Below are 20,422 nucleotides of genomic sequence, written 5' to 3'. Positions count from 1 at the left end.
ACAGCTTTTACTGTTCAGTTGAGCTGCATCCTGAATATACACTGATCAAAAAAATAAAGGGAACAGTTAACGCACGCTAACTCCCGATATTAATCAATGAAATATTTGCATTGAGTACTTTGTTCTGTACAGAGTTGAATGTGCTTCACAAAAGTTTGATTTACTTGGACTTAGCGTGCATTGTTTAAGTGTTCCCTTTATTTTTTTGAGCAGTGTATATGTTTTAGCATTAGCAAAAAATAAATATTAACATCCTTCAAAATAAAACTGTTTACATTGAAAGGTAAAATGTTTTTAAAATTTATATATGCCTACAGTTTTTAAGTTGTACATTTGTGTGTATTGTACATATTTAGAGTTTTAAGTATATAAAATGCAAACTGCATTAGGTGGCCAAAACAATGTTAGCATGTGAATGAAACACTTCTCTGGAGCTGTTAAATATCTTGCAGTCAGTGTATTTGGTTCGATCAGTAGCTTTTTAAGGGGGAAGTCTGTTTTTAATGACACTGGTTAAGAAAGTTKGAGATTTTTAATTTTTTAACTATTCCTGTCCATTACTCTTGAAGTTTCTTAATTATAGACAGATGCCACAGGGGAAGAAGTYGGCCATGATGCCTTTATGGACTTTCCTGAGTTGTGCCAGTTCTATTCATGTTGTCTGTAYGAGGCCCTGTGCACTGTTACTTACAGGTGTGCCTACAAGGACAAACTGTTTCCTGTCTCCTACACACCGACCTGAATCTGCGGCTCAGAACTTCCTTAAACTTTCCATGTCTCTGTCCCTCTCACTGTCTGTAAACTACAAATGTGTTCCCCCGTACGTGTTGTCGGGCGCTTTAAGGGTTCTTGCATGTATTGAGGAGAGGTACTCCGAGCATGCTGATGTGTGTGCTGCTTTTAGAGATTAGTTTGTCAGAAACTGTCTTTTTTTTTTTTTCCATTCTTTGCTGCTGGCTTGTTGCATGTTACATTTTCCCGAAGAACCTGTTCTTTGACTAACTTGTTTTTAGGAGGGGAAAAACAAAACAGGGCAAGGCTTATATGGCTTTTCTGAATGAATCAATGCAGCAGGTATACTGCGGCCTGAAACTGACACTTTTAACTAGTGTCAATTTGTAAGACAAATATACACGTTTTCATAAATCATTAACTATCTCTAGATAAAATGCTCATCTCTTAAATGCTTTCGTGCAACAGTCGGCCAACTGTGAGAATGTTTTTCTTTTTTTTTTCCTCACAGTACAAGAACGCCTCAGGTGTATTTCACAACCAGCTCAGATTTGTTAAACRTGAAATTTTGGCTTAAATTCATCAGTGATCCTCACTGTTTGGCCAGAATAAAAGGAAAAGGAATAACACATTTGACAGCTCTACCAATGGCTGTTTAYGGCTTGAGCAATCCGTGTGCAGCTGGCTGTGAGATGAGTGTAAGAGCACAGATTAGAGGAGTGCAGCTCAGTTTTGTTAGTACGCTGTCAAATCCAAACAGAAAATCAGTTTGTTCAACTGAGAAAGTTTGTATAAATTAAACTGGGGACGAAACAAACCCAGTAATTGTAACGGGTGTAGGCTTAATTAGGTTTGCATGCGTCCTTTTTATCTGTAACCTCCTTCATCACCAGCAGCTCTGATAAGAAAAAGAAGGTTTTAGGCCTAAACTAAAACCTCAGCTCCCGTGTCCTCTTGTTGTCTTGTCCTGTCTGCTGCTATATGTCTTATTTTTATTTTTTTCTTCACGTGTGATTTCCACACTCCTTCTAAATGTTCCTTCTCTGTCTCTTTTCTTTCAGTCTTGGTCTTGGTAATGGGAAAAGAAGGGGTCCATGGAGGCGGATTGAATAAGAAGGCATACTCGATGGCAAAATACTTGAGGGATTCAGGGTTTTAGTTAGACATAGTAAATGTGGTGTAGTAGGAGAGAAAAAAAATAATAAAATGAAAACAAAAAACACAAAACTCAAAAAAATGGACTTAAAAAAAAAAGGTTGCTGTCAAATCCATGTTTCCTCCCCACATCCAGGCAAGACTTGATTAAATAACATCCCAGGAGCATTTCTTTAATGCAGGGTTCAGACTGTCCCAGCAATGTAGCCCCCATGTTTAGCTAAGGTGGAACAAAAAGTTTCATTTTTTTTCATCTTTTGCTGTTGTCATTCATTTATTTATTTAATTTTTTTTGTCCTTTTGTGTACTCCAGCAATGGTTTTGGTCATGGGGAAGGAAGGTGTCCATGGAGGGCAGCTCAACAAGAAAGCTTTTCAGATGGCTGATTACCTGAGGAAGTCCGGATACTAAAGCAACCTGTACCCAGCTAGCAGCTCACCCTTACCACCTTGTTGCATTTCACACCACTTCCAGTCCTAGTGTTTTTTTTCTTTTTTTTTTTCCCCCTATCCTACCTTTCCCTCCCCCTCATTTATTCCCTTTTTGTTGTCATATTTTCCCAGACCCTCCCCTCCTCCCTACACACCTGCTTTATGTAATCTATCTTCTTTTTAAAACACTCTTAAGTTGATCCATAGCAAAGATGAGCTTGTTGCTAAACAGGGTGTCATGACAAATCTGTTAACGAAGACCAGCAAAAACATAAATTCTGGCAGAAAACCTAGACCATGAAAAGCTATAGTGTCAAGTTTGTAGTAGAAATTCCTTGCATTTGTTTTTTATGGTCCCTCTCACCTAATCCTCCCAGGCGCAGTCGTACACACTCCCTCGTTGAGCAGCCTATGCCTTTTTGGAGCGCTTGAGCTCTTAACAAAGCTCATCACGTCTTCCTTTATTTCCTCCATTTCCAGGAGGGGAGACTCTGCATATCTCGGACCACTGTCGTCTCTGACAAACCCCGTGGACCCCTCTTGCCAAATTATTTTTTAGTTTTCCCTGACCTGCTAGCTAAAATCTGACACTATACTTCTCAAGATTCTTTAAATTACAYAAACACTACCCGTCTGTCCCACCTGAGTCACTGTACTGTCCTGAAACCAACTTGATTAAAGGAGGGGGCTGTCTGTGAGGGGCCGGTTCAGTTAGCCATCATAAACCAGCTTTTGCTAGCGTTGGTGTCGCTCACAAGCTGACGGGCCGTCTCCTGGCATTACAACCTCCCTTTCACTACAAAAACAAACAATCCATGGACATTCCACAGTAACAAGGACTCAGACACTTGACACTGTTTAGTTTTGCCATCTTCTGTAATATATTTTTGTTTTTTTTCCTTTTTTTTGAAAGGCTGCCATTTTTTGGACAGTAGAYATCCCAGCATATAACCATCTGGAGTGTGTTCAGTTATTTTTTTTTAATAGGACCAAGTGTAGTTGCAGCTCGGGTGTTTATACAAGTGCTCTAAACCATGTGAAGGATCACCTTTTTTTTTTTTCTGACGAAGGAAAGCAGTAACAAGACTGTAATGCTGCAGGCAAACTATAAAGCTACAGGTCAGGTGAGGGTGGGAGAGGCCTGAATCTAATTCTTCTGTCTTTTTACTTGTATTTGTACAAACCCCGTGCTGTGTTAACTACATAACTGTGGAGTAAATTGCCTTTTTCTTATAGTTAGTTGAGCTCTGGGGTATCACTCGGTCTGTCCACGCTCAGTACTGCTAACTGTAACGTCCAACTGAATAAAAAAAAAAACATAACTTTTAAAAGTAGAAATGACACTCGATGGGAGATGGTAGTTGGAACAAAGATGCTCATGGTTGTCTTGTTGAAACTGCAGAACCTGTGTATCCTGTGCCATAATGTAGAGATCTGTATGATGGATTTTACCCACTGTTGGCTAAGGAGTCATTTCATCTGCACTTTGTCTTTACTAGTTTTTGTAGCTTCAGCTCCACTGTTTAGGCCTTGTGGGATATGTGTACTCATTTAAAACACTGTTTAAAGTCCTCTTTGCTGATCTGTTCATTTCCTTTCTTCATCACTTTTTTTTCTTTTTTCTTACATCTGGGATACAGTCTTTAATGCATCTGATGTCATATGCATAAACCAAGAAATGCCATAAATTGATTTATCACCTTGTTTACAAACAGATCAAATAAATTTATTCCAACCAGACGAATGTTTCAGTTTACCTGTGTGATTTTTTTTTTATTTTAATGGGAATAATTTTACTTTTTGAAACGCTGATTTGACAGTTTTGTTCTGTGCCACTTAAATTGTGAAGTTTGAGCGCTCTGACTCATTAAAACAGCAGGTTATATTCTGAAGTGCTGCTTGTCCTCATTTAAAGATGAGTTTTAGAAAATCTAGTCTTCATTTTCAACATGACTGCTGTGGGAAACTAACGTCTGAAACAACATGGCTCAGAACTGATCAAAAGTAGCTTCAGCCTTAACTAAATTCATTAAATCTACCGAAGTATTCAAATGAAACCATTCAAATTTGGTTGCCATAAAAATTTCAATCTGCTTTTTAAACTCGTCTAAATCTGCATTTCCACAAAGGATCCTGAACAAAAGTTAAAACTTCTTTTTCTTGGGACAGAAAAGCCATTTTTATTTAAATGACACTGTACAACAGCAGGCAGAAAATGAAAAGTAACGGACAACACTGAAACAAAAAACAGGATTTATCAGTTTGAACTTGTGACTGCAAAAGTTGCTCAAAAATAAATCACAATTCTATACAGAAATGTAAAAGAAAATGATGCTTGTTGGTTCATGAGATCTGATCAGTAACWGTGAATAACACACAGGCAAGAAAAGTGGAAATGTTTGAGGATAAAGTTACATCTAGCTAAATCATTGAAATATTAAGGGATTTTCCTATGAACCTAGTCTAAGATGTACACAAGCAGGAAATAAAAACTGAAAAGGCAACGGGATGTGTCGACAATCGAGTCATTTATGAACAAAAATCAAGTTTAAAAAACAAAAGTCATGAGATTAAGTGTGCGTTAGAGTGGCAATCCATCAGTAAGTTGCACATGTTAAATGAAAATCAACATTTTCCCACATGCAGCGTGGACCCACAACTTCATATGATGCATCACAAACATCACATTCCTGTTTCTCTGAATAACTCGAACCAAAACTCTTTGGTTTCACGTCAGTTATTTTAACATGAACTGTGGCACGAAAGTCTGAAGCTCCTTCAAATATCAGGGCAGAAATAAATTGGCAACATTGCTRTCTTCACTGTTCAGTTTCACCAGTCCGGTGCTGCATAGTGCTCCAGGCTGAGTCCAACATGTATCTACAACATATATTCTTTTAGAACATTTGATAATCAAAGGTTAAGATGTCATGATTTATACTTTATATACAGACGGTGCTTCTACTGATCTTTGTGAAGCTTCATGTTTATGACCTCCAGTTTTCCACGTGTTTTAATGATCAGAGGACAGTGGAGCTCCTTGGTTAGTCCCGTTATCGACCAGATGTCAATCAAGCTCGGGGCAGGTCCTGTTCGTGGGCCTCGGAGCACGGCTGCTGCATCTGCACCACCACGGTCTCCACGGTCACCTCCTCCTCGCTGTCGCTGCTGTCCAGCTCCTCGTCCTCGTACTCGGAGGAGTCCTGGTCCCGCTCGGAGCGCGACGCGCCCGATATGGTGCCGAAGGAGTGGGCGCTGGTGGAGGCCAGGGAGCGCAGCAGCGGCGTGCTCTCGGACGCCTCGTTCTCCTCGGGCCCGCTGTCCCCCTCGTCCGAGTCAGAGTCGGAGTCGCCCTGCGAGGGGACCACCTTCTGCTTGCACACCGGGCACGTCTTCTTGGTTTTAGTCAGCCACGGGTCCACACACTTACTGTGGTAGGCTGACAACAACAAGGACGTCTGGTTTTAGAACATAAAACGCCTCTGACTCTTAAAGTGACGTGCATTTCCTTTAAATACAGGAAGTCAAAGAAAACATCTTTACATTTAAGAAACTTAATGCACATCATGCTACTTGTTTTGTTTCATAAATCACATATTCTTATTTAAACTTGGCTCACCCAAAATGAAACAGGAAGTGACATCAAAGGGGAACTCCATGGCCTTTTGCTGAAACATTATTTGAACTGTGACTCTTCTTAATCTCTCAGATAGAAACTCAAAATAAAGAAACATCAGATTCTTCTCTACTGTCTGCGTTAGCCGCTGTAGCAATGCTTTGTCCWCATGCAGGCGTTCCCCTTTGACATCATTTCCTGTTACTTCACATGTGAATATCTGAACAGCTGCTCATCTCAAACATGTGACCTTTATTTTTCAGTATGTTATCACTGTTTTTCTTCCAAAAATGCATTCATATTTATTACAAAAATGTGACGTCACTGGCACTTTAAAATAACTGCCAATAAAGTTTAATTTAACCATTTATTTGAGGTCATACTAAACAAAAAAAATTAACATAAGAGAATAATCAGCATTAATAATCGAACTATAAGCACGTTCATGACTGTGTAATTTTCTCTTTTTGAAAATGAAACATTTGAAGATGTCATGCAGAAAACTCACCATGAGAACATGGCAGGACTCTGAGTTTATCTCCTTCTTCATATTCATCCAGGCAAATGGCACAGACATCGTAGTTATCGCCTGAGTCAAAAACACCACATAAATTCAATATTTAGCAGCTAAAGTTGAAGACAGATATTTAGAAATTTTACACAAGAGAGATCGCTGTGGGGAAATATAAGACTGGGGACTGAGTTTTATAAATTATTAAAATTTCAGTGTCAGTGATATGTAATTATGATACGTAAGATGACAAGTGCCACAGAGCCAAACAAAAAAAAAAGTTTTTCCTGAGTTTCCCAAGGCTTTATTCTCAAAATCTGAGAAAACGCCAGTATTTTGTATATTTTTTCAGAATTCTGAGAAAAAGTCAGGATTTTGATATTAACATTTATGAGGATTTATGAGAATTCTGACAGTTTTTCCTCAGAATTCTGAGAAAAAAAAGTCAGGGTTCCAATATTACAGTTGATGAGAATTTATAAGAATTGTGACTTTAATCTCAGAATTTTCAGATGAAAGTCAAGAGTCCTGAGGTTCTGATTTTTACCTAATTCTGAGTCAGAATTCTAACTTTAATCTCAGAATTAAAACGAAAAAAATCAGAAAAAAAATCTGTGTAATTCTAATCCTAATTATACAGACTTCTTGTTTTTATTTGCTATCCTGAAGGCCTCGGAGGTGGGGAAGCTCCATGATGTGTGAGGTCATTAAGAGCGTCGCTGCCTGCCTCACCAGGCCCCGATTTCCTTTAATTCTTTGTCCAAATATGTCCCTGAACTCCGCCCGTCCCACCCATCCCGGCCCGTCCGCGGTCTGCAGGCAGAGCAGCTCCTCGGCTGCCAGCGTCACATTTCCTGATGTAATAAGAGGTGCAAAGTCTCTCTGTGCACTGAAAGCTCAGGAATTTATCTACGCACTCCCTTTCAGATTCCACAGCATTCTTTCTCCCGTCCTCTCCTCTTCCCCAGCAGGGGCTGCAGAGAGTGGGGGCTCGTGGGCCGGCGTGTTTATGTAAGCTTTAAAAAGAGCATGTTTTCCCTGACTGGACTTTCTGACTGAGTGCCAGGGCTGCATGTGACCGTATAAGGAAGGAGAGTCACACTGAAAACCTCCCACCTCTCTCTCTCTCTCCCCCCTTTTCTTTCTGAGCATCAGCAGATAAACAGCTCGTTCTTCCTTTTTTTTTTTTAAATCTCAGCTCCGGTTTCACARKTCTCAAAGATCGATATGGATATCATCCCTGTAATTGTTAACCTGACTCTTTTTTTAGGACAGCATGGCTTGCCTTTCAGTGAGGCTGGACGTTCAGAGAAGGGCGTTCATGCAGGCACACATCCAGCAGGAAATGCTGAACTGTGGCATGAACGGAGTTATTCTAAGAGAAGCAGAGTTCAGTCTTCTATCAAGGCTTCTCAGTCAWTACTTGCTGAGATTTACTCGTGTGAGCTGTAAAAAAATAAAAATAAAAAAGCAGGAGGATACTCTTCTTTTCTGAGTTCATATTTGGCAGCTTTATCAGACGGTGGGAATCCCTTGCTTTCTCGTTTTGGGCCTGAAGCTCGTATGAAAAGACTCTGGGACCCCGACAGGCTCCTCCTTCCGACTTTCATTTATCGTCCAGGATCTTGGTTCTCAGAGGAACCCTGCTGGCCCACTGAACCTCAGATGAAAGATGAATGTCTTTAGTAGAACTAGAGCGAGCATGACAGGGGAAAAAAAACATCTTCTGTCTGTCACCGCTGGAGCCAACCAGACAAGGCCGAGCTCTGAGCCTTGGAGAGACAGAGAGAGCCCCTCTGTGGCGACATCAACATGCCTCACACACAGAGGCCTGACACACTGCAGCTGCTCTGTTGTCCGAGGGCGTCCGCCTCGCTCTCTGCCTGCGGCCGAGAAGCAAAAGGCTGCTGGGGGAGGGCTGCAGTGACTCATCATCATCAGCAGGGAGGGATTAGAGCTGAGATCAGGGGTCAGATCAAGAGTTCAGGTCCCCAAAAGTGGTCAAAAACAATCCTGTAGCACTTGGTTGCGTGACACCAGATAGATCGCACGTGTAAAACTCAAGGCTCTTGGGCCAAATGTGGCCCGCCGTGGCATTTTTTTGTGACCCGCGAGCACTTTAAAGATGTAATAATGTCCTAAAATAAGCTGCTTTAATGCTGCGTTCCTGTTGTACTCAGAGGTTGGAGTTTTGCGTTTACGAGTCAGAAAAATGAACTGGAACGGCCCTAATGTCGTCATTTCTATTCGGGAAGTTGATGCAACAAGACCATACCCCCGAGCATGCGTGACGTCATCATTTCAACATGGTTGTTCCTCGCTTCAACAGAGAGTGAAACTCTTTACTTCTACGTTTTTTAGCTGTGTTGTTTACTTTACATTAAAGTGCCTGTGACATGCATATCCTTCAAATATAAAAAGTCAAAGAAAACTTCATTATTCTTAAGAAAATTGGCATAGTACACATGATTTTACACTTTTTGTCTCATAACTAGCCTATTTTCTTTTGGATTTGGCTCAGCCAAAGCGAAACAGGACGTGACATCAAAGGGGAACTCCTTAATAAAATAAACCTTTCTGGTCTTTGTTTATTAAAACATTATTTAAACCTTAACTCTTCTTCATCTCTCTGATAGTGACTCAAAATAATCTAAAGAAACATCTGATTATTCTTCAGTCTCTGTTGTTAGCTGTTGTAACAATACTCTGTTTACATGCAGACATTCCCCTTTGACATCACTTCCTGTTTCTTCACATGCAACTATCTCAACAACTGTTCATCTCAGTGGCGTGAAATTTGTTTTGCAGTATTTTATCAATGTTCTCTTTCCAAAAATGCATTCATGCTTATTACAAAAAATTTATGTCACAGGCACTTTAAGTAGTACTTTATTGCGRTTTTCATTAGATAGGTTTTAAYACTGTTTGTACACTTAAAATGCAGTGTAGAGAGCTATTGTTTGTTACTATTATCGAGCAAAAAACAATCACTTTTTTTCCGACGTTCTGTCAAGTTTAAACTGAAACTCTTTCAACTCTGAACTGACATAAGTCTGACTTCAGAATTTWGARTTTTGCTACAACTGGAACKCAGTTCWAAAACCAGCATTGACCATAAWCTAAATCTCAATTATCAATTATTTTACTCCCACCACTAGGTGGAGGTGCACAGACTGTGTAAAATCTCCATTTCAATWCAGTTTCATAAATTTAAACTGGAACGCTCCTCTAGTTGGAATTTCCTGTCAGAAAGTTGGATAGTTCACTGAGTTTGCTGTCAATTACTCTCCGCARTTCAACCGTGAATAAAACTTACTTTTACTTTTCATTGTTTTTCTGTTTTATTTATTTYACATTTARTCAGTCKTACGCGTAAACTTTTCAGAGTTTAGAAGAGGACGTGCTAAAACACTGTTTCTATGCAGGAAATACCACGTAGAGCTCAGTTATTGTTCGTTAGCGTTGCTCAGCTGTRGCAAAGACATGTGGAACATGACGTTTTGTGTTTTTAGTTTAAAGTTAAACCCAAAATGTTTRAGTTAATTACAACTGGCCCTTAGAAGGCCACCATAAYGCTCAAGTGGCCCTCAGTCAAAATGAGTTTGACACTCCTGAGATAAATGTAAACRTTTGGTGAAACTGGCCAATCCAACGGCTCCAACTCAGCTTGGTACAAGAATGACGTAAGACTCTGTAATAAACCCTGAACATAAGTCAAGTTAATGGCAGCGCAGCGGTGCGCTCCGACAGCCATGGCAGCTGCTATTACATAATCCTGAACGCACACTGACACAGATCTTCTGTCGCAGGGTCAGACTAGTATTGTGCACCAATTACATGTGCAGCGTGGCTTTCATTAAGGCATTGTGCAATGCCCGTACAGACAGGCCCCCTCTGTGTTTCTCTGCTCCACATGTCAGCCCGTGGACTCCCAAGTGTGGCGCTAACAGGTCCCATCGTTCACGCTGGACCAGCTATTTATGTACTWAAATGGGTTTAGAGAAAGTAAAGCAAAAAAAATTCAAGCATAATAAAAAAGAAATATTTAGGAACTGCAACTGCAAGAAATGTGTGAAGGTTATGCAGAGAAGGTGCTGATCAGCGGAAAGGCATTCTGCCARAACAAGAGCTGGATCACTGGCAAACAAATCATTGCATAATCTTTTCCTTTTCAAACTCATGAATGCACAAAAAAAACCCCACATCTTTTAAAAAAAAACATTTAAAGAGACATATCATGCTTTTAAATCCTTCTTTTTCACATTTAAATCATTCAATTGGGGTCTATACAAAGTGTAGCTGCAATGCTTTGAATTACTCCTTATTGTAACTCCACAAACCCCTCTTTCAACTCGTTTTAAGGCTGTTTCTTTAATTCCAAACAAGGCATCTCACCCMCCAAGCTTCCAGAGTGGTCCATTCTAGTTTAAGACTATTTAGCAGCGCGGAAACTTAGTTGGTAAGTCCAGACCTTATTTGGCAGTTCCTTTGCAATATTGTGATGTAATAGTTTAGAAAACTGAACGGTTTGAAAACTATGACCCAACATAAAGATGTTTATGCAGCATCTTTTCTGCACTCCTAGACACTCCCAAGTACACAACTAAATGCATTTAATGTCTAAAAAGGTGAATTTTGCTTGATCTGTAGCCTTTGAAGGTTTTATCAGCTGTGGTTACTGCAGAGAGGAAAAAAAAATGCAGATGAGGCCAAAGTTTGGCAGCTATTTCAGTATTTGTATGATGGATTTTATACACTGGCTGTAATAATAACAGTCACCGTGGCTCTTTGTTCAAAAGCCCTGGAGGCCAAACTCAGCGTTATCTGCTGCAACCAAGGCCAGAAGTACTGTTAGGCGTTCTCCGAACTTTCTGCTGCACTCAGACACTCTGATGTTCCCCAAAGGTCAGAATGGAGCAGCAGAAAGTCAAAGCGACTTGTGAGGCACTGAACTAATGGAGMTAAACCACTAATAGTTTTTTTTTACCCACTCCTCCTTATTCTTACCTGGAGGGAGTAAAGTGTAACACTACAACCCCTTAAAACAACTGAGGCCTTGCATTGCATTGCTACAGCTCACAGGGGTTTTAAAAAGGGATTAGGTGKAGATTTGGCATCCCTTTCCCTGTGTCACCAAACGCTCTGACTCAGCTAAAGGACCCCACCAGAGGCTTTTCCCTGGACATCTGAACTCCCTGTAAAGCCGACTGGAAGCGACGCCTGAGTCAGACTGAGGCGGCAAAAACTGCGCAGCTGGAGGAGGCAGACAGAGTGCTGCATGCACGTCTGTTAGGGCCGGGGTGGGGAGGAGCAGCAGGGATGGAGAGTCGGGGGTGTGTGGTCTTGTTATGCACCACCCATTCTCCCCTAGGCTCTGTGGCATTCCCCTCCACAGATGACTGCAACTGGGGGTGGGGGTGGGTTCTCCAGTCTGCAAAACACAGCTGCAGCAGGAAACACAACCGGCACACAAAACCTCTAAATAAACTCTTGAGTTCAACAAATAGCCAGTCTGGCAGATTTGAGAAGTAGAGCTGAGGGAATTATCTAAACCAAACTTCAGTTGCCTTTACAAACAACCAGCATGCGCTGAAAGCATCCAGGAGTCTGACATCGGAATTACACAAAATATCTTCTGTTAAAGGGATYCACGATTAGCTGCAACATTAAACTTTATTTGATAAACATTTATTTTAACACGCAAAGCATTCTGGGTAACTGATGACATCAACTAGGTCATCGGTGCGAGGCTGCTAGCGAGCTATATCCACCCTGAAGGTTAATCTTGAAAGGGAGGAGAAGGTAGAAATGACTCAGCCTGTAACTGAAAATATATATTGGATTGGATAAGATTACTTAGTTATTTTATTTTTTTTCAAGTACTTTATTCATTTTTGCTATAAACTGAGATTTGATGTTAAAAACTTCTTCCTCACCTTTCTTGTACTTGTGGATGGGAAGCTTCTTCAGCTGATCTTTGCGCAGGCGGCTCCTCCGAGCTCTGCGCCGATCCTGAACAAACTTGGTGATCTAGTTTTAGTAAAATAAATAAATAAATTTAAAAAAGGGGGGGGGGTCTGTTATTTTGACCTTTAAGCTGTTAAAAATCATAAAAGGAAACGTTCAGCTTACATAAGTCTGTCTTCAAGATTTAAACCCTAGGTTAGGATGAAATCAGAATGAATACACTCACCATGAAAACAACAATGAGGATGAGGCAGATCCCCACTATGATGAGAAAGGGGATCAGGTAGTACTCCAGAGGCAGGCTGAAGTCTGGGATGAGGACCACGTGTCCCCTGGTCAAACAGCAGAATAGTATTGGAGTGTTACACACAGGCAGGGCGGCACTTAAAGGATCTTTATCATGCTGCTATTTTAGGTAATTGCACAGACATTCTTATTATTATTGCACATTGACAACGTTAACTTGTAACTAAAGTGCGGAAAGTGTGCAGCCAGCATTTTATCACAAAGTAAAAATGCAGAGAGAAGCAAAAAAAKTATAATAAAATAAAATAAAATAAAAACGAGCAGGAAACTGTTTGAATTCATTCCAAAGGTCATGAAAATAGGGAATCAGACTCACCCCTTATCATACGCGTAGTCATCTTTCAGAGTGTTGGCCGTCTCCTCGCTCACAAACACAGAGGGGATCACRATCTGTTTCACTACATCCACTAAAAACAGACGCATAAGAAAGAAAAATCATAAAAATAGGACTGTCTCTTTACACATTGTTGTTTTTCTGTTATTATAAAATGTTAATTGACGTCTCAGGAATGTGTGATYAAGTCGTACCTTTAAGTGCTGTCTGAATGCACATTAAAGCACTTTGGTCAAAGCGCACCGACACATTTAGTGACATCAAGTAACATTAAATGTCTGAAGGCGCCATTACTAAGTCTGTAAAAACCAGTTCCTTGTGAACACATTTAACTGTTAAAAAAGMCTTTGGGATAATTAATAACTGCTTTAAGTGAGGGGGACTGAGTGAAACAAAACCACAGAGAGTCTCATGATTAAAAAACCGAGCGAAAACAGAGTCTTGGCTTTGTAACCATGAGGAGCATTTCATCTTTCCCACARAACKTGTTGGGACTCGATTCTCAATGAGAAAATCCAAAGAGGCGTTTATTAAATGATCGTCATTAGATGGTGTATATGGGGGTAACGGGAGGAGCCCTGGACGTTATCTTACAATCATTAGATCCCATGCTGATTAACTCCTCAGAGCCCACGTTGTGAACAATGGCTGCCTTGTAGCCGGCTTTCTGGGCATTGAGGACCTGAAAGAAGACAAAACATTTGATGAAGACACGTTTTTTTCCCATAGCTTCTACTAAAWACATGAGTAACATGACAAAAAATGAGGCTGTGTGTATAAACACCGACGTCCAACCTGATGATAAACCAAAAAAAAAAAAAACATTAAGGGTGACAAAATATTTTAGGTTTTTAAGCATAAAAAGCTTAAGGTTTGAGGTTATCAGGTCTGCCCTCATTTAAATTCAACTTCAGTCACAAAAAAGAAACCATTTTATAAATATCTGAAGCTTCAAGAAAACGTATCATGCTTTTAAATTCCTCTTTTTCACATTTAAATCGTTCAGTTGGGGTCTATATAAAGTGGAACTGCAATGCTTTGGTCTGAATTCCTCATTGTAACTCCACAAGCCCCTCTTTCACTCCTTTTCTGAACTATCTCAGATCAACTCATTTTGACGCCGTCTCTTTAAATTCAAATAAGGGGCTTCGAGCCCCGCCACCCTCCAACTTCCAGAGTGGTTCTAGTTTGATAGAGTGTGTTTACGACTATATACGTAGTGGCGCAGAAACTTTTTATTTACAATTTTTTTTAAAAATGTCAACAACGGAAGACTTGTCCATCCAGCCTTATATGCCGAAGCCAGAGTCTGACCCAGAGCCAGAGGAGGATGAAGTAGGGATGCAAGGATTGCAGTATTCTGGACGATTACCAACCTTATAAACGTCGGACCTGTYGATTCCGATTTTGGCCCATAACCATTTTTTAAAGAACTGACATTGTCAGATGTTATAAGGTCAAAATACACCTTCAATGTTCCAATCTTATTTTGAAAAACATTCAAAAATACCCTTGAAACAATACAGACTTGTTTTAACTGGACATTGGGTAGTGCTCACAGCAAAGGATAAGGGGATATTGGGCGATTTTCAGACCTTTGTGGAGGTAGATGAAAAGCCGATCTTTTAAGCCGATCTTATCAAGTATCGGTTAATCTACAATCTCCCAAAATTAAGGAAATTGGTGCCGATAAATCAGATGGCCAATTTAGTAGTGTACCCCTCAAATGAAGACGACCAAATTGTAGTTGGTAAGTCCAGACATCAATTGGCAGTTCTGTAGCAAATAGTGTGACATKGAAAATAGAAAATAAAAATAACAGAACTGGTTGAAAAATATGACCCAAACAGAATATAAAGATATCTATGCAGATATCGGCACCTCTAGAGACTTCAAGTACACAACAAAATGCATTTAATGGCTAAAAAAGTGGATTTTGCATATGTCCCCTTTATACTTGCACTTTTAAATTGCCTTTTTTTTAGCATTTATATTGTATTTAATTTTAGTGTTACCTACTTATGACAAAAATTGACTAAAATAGTATCCATGCTCCCGTAAAGCACTCCGGTGCATGTATGTGTAATTGCGGTTACTGACATGTTTGAACTAACACAAACAAGCCACAATGTTTACGCTCTCTCACTAATCGCAGGTGAGTTCACCAACAGTATTTTGTTTGCAGATCAAATCTAGATAAGCATGCACCGGCTTGAACTCAAAACTCATTTGTTCAGAACTAATAATAAGTAGGTAAAACACTGTGGTGATGGTTGTTTATGAGAAATTTTGTATATTSTTATAAGGACTCATCTGGAGGTTTCTTTGAATCATTTCATTGCTGTAAAAAAAAGAAAAAAAAWCAGTAGCAAACCAGGCGTTCCTGCTGCAAAGCTGCACATGTGCTGCATCRTGAATACAAAGGAAACTGACGCAACAACGCTCTTCCACCTGTGAGGCTGTTATTGCTGCTCTGAAACAGTAGAAAGTCTGCCATATCCTGCTGGCCATTGTTGAGGCCGATTGCTCACGGCAGATGTGAGGAGGGAAGTAGGATGTGACAAAGAAGCGCTTGAATGGATCATTGTGAGTTTTTACATGAAAAGATAAATGTGGAAAACGTTTCCTCTGTGAAATAGAAACGGAAAACTGACGACCAAATCTTGTGAACGCAGGAATCCTTCAGTCCTYTTCAGAGTTTACCTACGTAAACTGGAGCAAAACTGACAGCTTTTCTCACTGAAATTTTACAATATTAAATAAATGATACAACTCAGCTTTTATTTGCCAACCACTTAAACAACTGCATCTAATCTTTAGATTTTATCGAGGGCTTCCTTATATAATAAAAAAATACAGATTTTAAGGCAACACATCTGACTTAAAAATAAACCTGTCTGGCTGACTGTGTGTGAAAAATCTGAGCAATGCACCTCTGATGGATTCTGGAGCTGAAACCTGACGAAGCTGTTGTGTATCAAACACCAMAACACACTAAATAAAAGCACCAATATGAAGGTTTTAACCAAGTAAGACAGTACAAGTAAGTTTTTTTTAAGTCCTGTGACCTAAAGCCACAAAGGAAAAGTTGATGTTAATCATTTTTCAGAGCATGTCCCAGTTTCCTGCGGTAAACTGATCCCCAGAACCAGACAGTGAAAGTGAGAAAAATGTGAGCAGACTGTAGTGTTCAAAGAGAGAGCAAAAAGGAAAATCTCAACAGCTTGAGACGTATGGCAAAATACAAGTGTCGCCTCATGCTAAATAATAAAAGAGGCTCTCGCGGTAACCTGACAAATCACCGTGTGTGTGTATGTGTGTGAGTCCTGAAACCCACTTGGACCTGCGAGGGTGAACGTTGTGCCTGCATATCGTGGCCTTTAWCGATGCTAACGGCGAACAGTGCTGCCTTTTGTCTGCTGCGTGTCAGTGTGATTTTATGCACAGGCATACGTGCAGCGGCATGTATGCTAGCTGTGGCATTGTGAGCCCATGTGTTTCGCTGTGAGGACGCTTTGTGTGGAGGCCTCAATGGCCACTGTGTGCGTCTGGACACAGTTGACATAATCCACTTTGTCTGGATGTGGGTCTGTGCGTGTTTGGAGAGAGCAAAGTTTCATGGCAAGAGGGATCCTTTTTGCATACGGCGGTTATGAGTTAAAAAGAATTCTTGTTCAAATTTGCATTTGAGATATTTTTACAAACCAAAAAAAAAAAAAAGATAAGGAAGAGTAACAGAGTCATTTTAATGCTAAAAATAACTAAAGCCTACTTGTTATGTCTTTATGTCCTTCACTTTTTTTTGATATGCAGAAGCCTATAAACTTATGGCTACATTGAATTTTACATTTTTTCTGTCCGAGTTTGATTAGTTTTCTAGTACGGTAAATAAAAAAAGGGTTGATGCAAGCAAGACAAAACAAAATACCAAATTCTGGTGATTATAACAGATTCTGCATAAACCATGTTAGGATTGCAGGATTTGCTTTGATTGGTTGATATAAATAAAGTTCAATATTGACTCAAAGGAGACAAAAACTACCAAAACCAGAAAGTCTGCCTGGTGACCAGTAAATTCATTGCTTTACTTCTGGCAAAAAATAAAAGTGGCCGTGGACAGGTAATCACTGGCCTAACAGGTCTTCCGGGGGGATGGGGGTTACAGTAAAGGGAGGGATCCTTTTCTGGCTGTGGGCCGTCTGGATGCCGGTGAGCGCTGCCGTCAGTCTCCTTGAGACCTGCAGAGGAATTTAACCTCTGCTTCAGGCTCAGCCAGCCTCGTGCATAGATAAGAACATTCTCTGCATTCTTCAGAGAAGGACGAAACAAGAAAAGAAAGGGATAGATACTAAAAACATGAAAGCCACTAGGAACAAAGAAAATCAATAATGCAAAAAAATAAATAAATAAAACAGAAACGAATACAAAAGCATCACTGGGACACAATTTTAGGCAAAGCGTTGCTCCTTCACTCCACCAACTGCAGAACATCATGCTAAAAGTTTAGACAATTCATGACGCAACTTCAGGGTCAGTAACACAAATATTTTGACGTATATTATTAGGACATTTCTTTTTAAGCCTTATTAGATAGACTAGCTAAGAATCTATTGCATTGGTGTGGTTCAGAATTTACAAATTAATGTATTTCACAAAAAAATACAACAAAATCTTTTAGGTAACTGTTTTATCTTCAAGTTAGACACTAGGGATCAGGGCTGGGCAATAATATGGCTAAAAAAGTATCACAATATAAGCATTTCATTTCAGTCGATATTGATAATTATTGGTTATTTTTTGTTTTATCTATTTGAAATAAGAACCAGGAGGAAAAACGGCTGATTAATGCCACAAAACCTGTGATGTGACCTTTCCTGTTTTAGCAACAATTTCCTCTCGAGCTGTTACTCATTTTCTCCTTTCCCTCCACGTTGTTCTTTTTTTAGTTTTAGGCAGCAATGAGGCGAAACTTGAAACTGTGTTACTCAACAGGTTGTTGCAAGCTGACCAAAGAGTGAGTTGATGCCACTAATGTTGCTTAGCTGGTGTGAGAGGTCGAGAGGCTGAAGTCTTTCCTCCGCCTACATCCCCCACAATGCCCTACAGTTCTGGGTCAGACTTTCTATTGATATTGATCACGTGTTTATTGCGATATACATGGTTATTGTTTTATTGCCCAGCCCTACTGGTGACAAAGGCAAACAAAGCTGTTGAAGCACCAACATGCATTTTCCCACTAAATAAACTGAAAGACAAAGAGTTTAGTTTCACTGACCTTCGAGATGAAGGTAGTTGCCACCTCAATGCTATAATGGTGGATTTAGCTTTTAAGATTGTGTAGATCTGTGAGTCTGTGTGGTGGAAGTGCTACTGAGAAACAGAAACATGTTCCCAGTCAACTGTTAAATGATTCTGAAGCCGTTTCTACTGCAGGTCACTGCTCTTTCGATCCTTGTGGATGTATGTGTTGAGCAGGTGCACATGATTGGTTCTCAGCTGACAGGAGATGTTTTTTCACCTTATATGTGATACAAATCTTTTTTGTGTGTATTGTTGGTTTAAGAAGCTGTTTGTACTAATGATATTCTGACAGCTAAATTTAGAATCTAAACAGCGCTTTATACGCTTTTACASTTGGATKAGATTTGCTTTTATTTTTGTCTCAAACTGGGATCTATGTGATGCAAAGTGGGGCTGAACTGCTGATAGCATCACTACTAACTACTGCTGCATCACCACTCGGTGTGTGTGTGTGTGTGTGTGTGTGTCTGTGTGTGTATTTACAGCATCTTCACTCCTGCCAACACTGCACAGTCTAATGCAGCGCTGCAGCTAAAACACATCGACTCGCCCTCTCTCTCTCTCTTCTTGTTTTACCTTAAACAACCAAAATCTCCTTCTTTCTTGGTTTTTTGTTCAGTCGTTTTTATATTTTTTAACCTTTATAATCCCGATCATAATGGTGGAATACTGCTAACCCATTTCTCAGTCCAGCTCCCTCAAACTCCCCTTCTATCTTTACCGATCAAATCCTTCTGTTTCTCCCTCATTAGCACAGTTCTATCTCTACCAGCTTTTTCAAAAAAAAAAAAAAAAAATCTGCCCAGCGCCTCCTCAGGCCTTCACCCCCACCTCCCCCTTAGTGTTTTGGAGGAATGCTGCACTGAGCACAGTTGGGTTTTGCTTTCAAGGTCTACAGACGGTTGATTAGTTAAAAAGTTCAATACAACTGCAGGGAGGGGCCTCTCATCCTGATAAGATGCCACTGCTGCAATTCATGCCATGCACTTCGGCATGTCAAAAAGKCTATTTGAACAATGTGAGCAATTAAAGACACTGAAAACATCCATTTACGACTGAATTTTGTTGCTAATTTTTATGTTTATCTTCTGTTTCGGTGGATCGGTTTAAACTTTTGTGTTCTGTCTTTACTCTTTAACGGGATGTCTTTGAGACCAGGGYGTGTTTCTGTGTCTGTGGGAGCAGTCTGAGCTGTTTGTTGCCACAACAAATTGCGAGAAGTCATAAAGTCAGCTCAGGGGAAAAAAAAAACCCACACAGCCACGAGATATGGCTGGTGCCCTCCTTTTCATCGTACATGTCCATTTTTGAGTTAGTCATAAATCCGGTCAGCCATAGTCATACCCTGTCATAAGACTTAGGGAGCGTGCACGAGAAGGCAGATTGTTAAAGACAAAAAGCCTGTGTGYGCGCGCTCGTGCAGCCTGAGGGCCGTGAGGTCACAGCAGAAAAAGCATTTGCTGTGAGAAAGAGGTAGGAAGGCTCGCTTAGAGGGGAAATTACCAGCAGCCGGAGCAAACGCTGATTGAGTCTGTCAACAGCTGGGCAAACGCAAAAACCCACTTGCTGGCTTCTCCTAACAGGACGAATGATACAGTTTCCCACCTGTTATATTGAAGAAACAGYGCTTTGCTTTATGACCACTTCAGGTTATCTTCACCTCTCAGACAGCCTTTATCTGGTGATAAACTAATGAGGAAGGAAAATCATGGCAGCACACTTTGAAGTCAGAACAGAGCCTTTGACCCCAGTAATTCTAACGTTTCATCTTCCAGCGCATTCTGTTGACTCTACAGTCAATTAATGACACTTTGCACCTTGCCGTGAATTTTGTGACTACATGCACCAGATTCCACTTTGGTTAGCTCATCTCCAAACAGGTTGAACTTTACTTTAAGCAYAGGAGAAGGGAAATTTACAGAGGTAACAGGAAGGTTTAAGCTCGTGGCTTCCTGCAGAAGCCTGGCCTCTTTATGGTAACTCACTAGACCGGTCAGACCAGCCGCTGGCTTTAAATAAACAGCAGGTAAAATAAGTATTGAACACGTCACCATTTTTCTCAGTAAATA

The 20,422-nt window shown here is 40.3% G+C and overlaps 2 protein-coding genes across 4 annotated transcripts in view; one reads left to right on the top strand and one right to left on the bottom strand.

Annotated features, from left to right (window-relative positions):
* Window positions 1-4,062, top strand: part of LOC106535525 (profilin-2) — a 10,823-nt gene extending 6,761 nt beyond the window's left edge. The window contains exon 3 of one of the 2 annotated variants that reach the window (XM_014032541.1): window positions 2,201-4,062. In XM_014032541.1, coding sequence (XP_013887995.1) covers window positions 2,201-2,298 — 98 coding nt within the window. In that variant the 3' untranslated portion in view covers window positions 2,299-4,062. The other variant, XM_014032542.1, reaches the window with a different exon arrangement.
* Window positions 4,063-4,473: 411 nt separating this feature from the next.
* Window positions 4,474-20,422, bottom strand: part of rnf13 (ring finger protein 13) — a 31,255-nt gene continuing 15,306 nt past the window's right edge. The window contains exons 5-10 of one of the 2 annotated variants that reach the window (XM_014032538.1): window positions 13,647-13,734; window positions 13,035-13,125; window positions 12,639-12,744; window positions 12,382-12,475; window positions 6,443-6,523; window positions 4,474-5,757 (exon numbers count right to left, since the gene is read on the bottom strand). In XM_014032538.1, the coding sequence (XP_013887992.1) occupies window positions 5,390-5,757; window positions 6,443-6,523; window positions 12,382-12,475; window positions 12,639-12,744; window positions 13,035-13,125; window positions 13,647-13,734 (828 nt within the window). In that variant the 3' untranslated portion in view covers window positions 4,474-5,389. The remainder of the gene's footprint in view (window positions 5,758-6,442; window positions 6,524-12,381; window positions 12,476-12,638; window positions 12,745-13,034; window positions 13,126-13,646; window positions 13,735-20,422) is intronic. The other variant, XM_014032540.1, reaches the window with a different exon arrangement.

Source organism: Austrofundulus limnaeus, unplaced genomic scaffold (assembly GCF_001266775.1).
Source record: "Austrofundulus limnaeus strain Quisiro unplaced genomic scaffold, Austrofundulus_limnaeus-1.0 Scaffold1478, whole genome shotgun sequence".
In the NCBI taxonomy this organism is placed as follows: Eukaryota; Metazoa; Chordata; class Actinopteri; order Cyprinodontiformes; family Rivulidae; genus Austrofundulus; species Austrofundulus limnaeus.
This window is presented reverse-complemented; position numbering and strand designations above follow the sequence as displayed.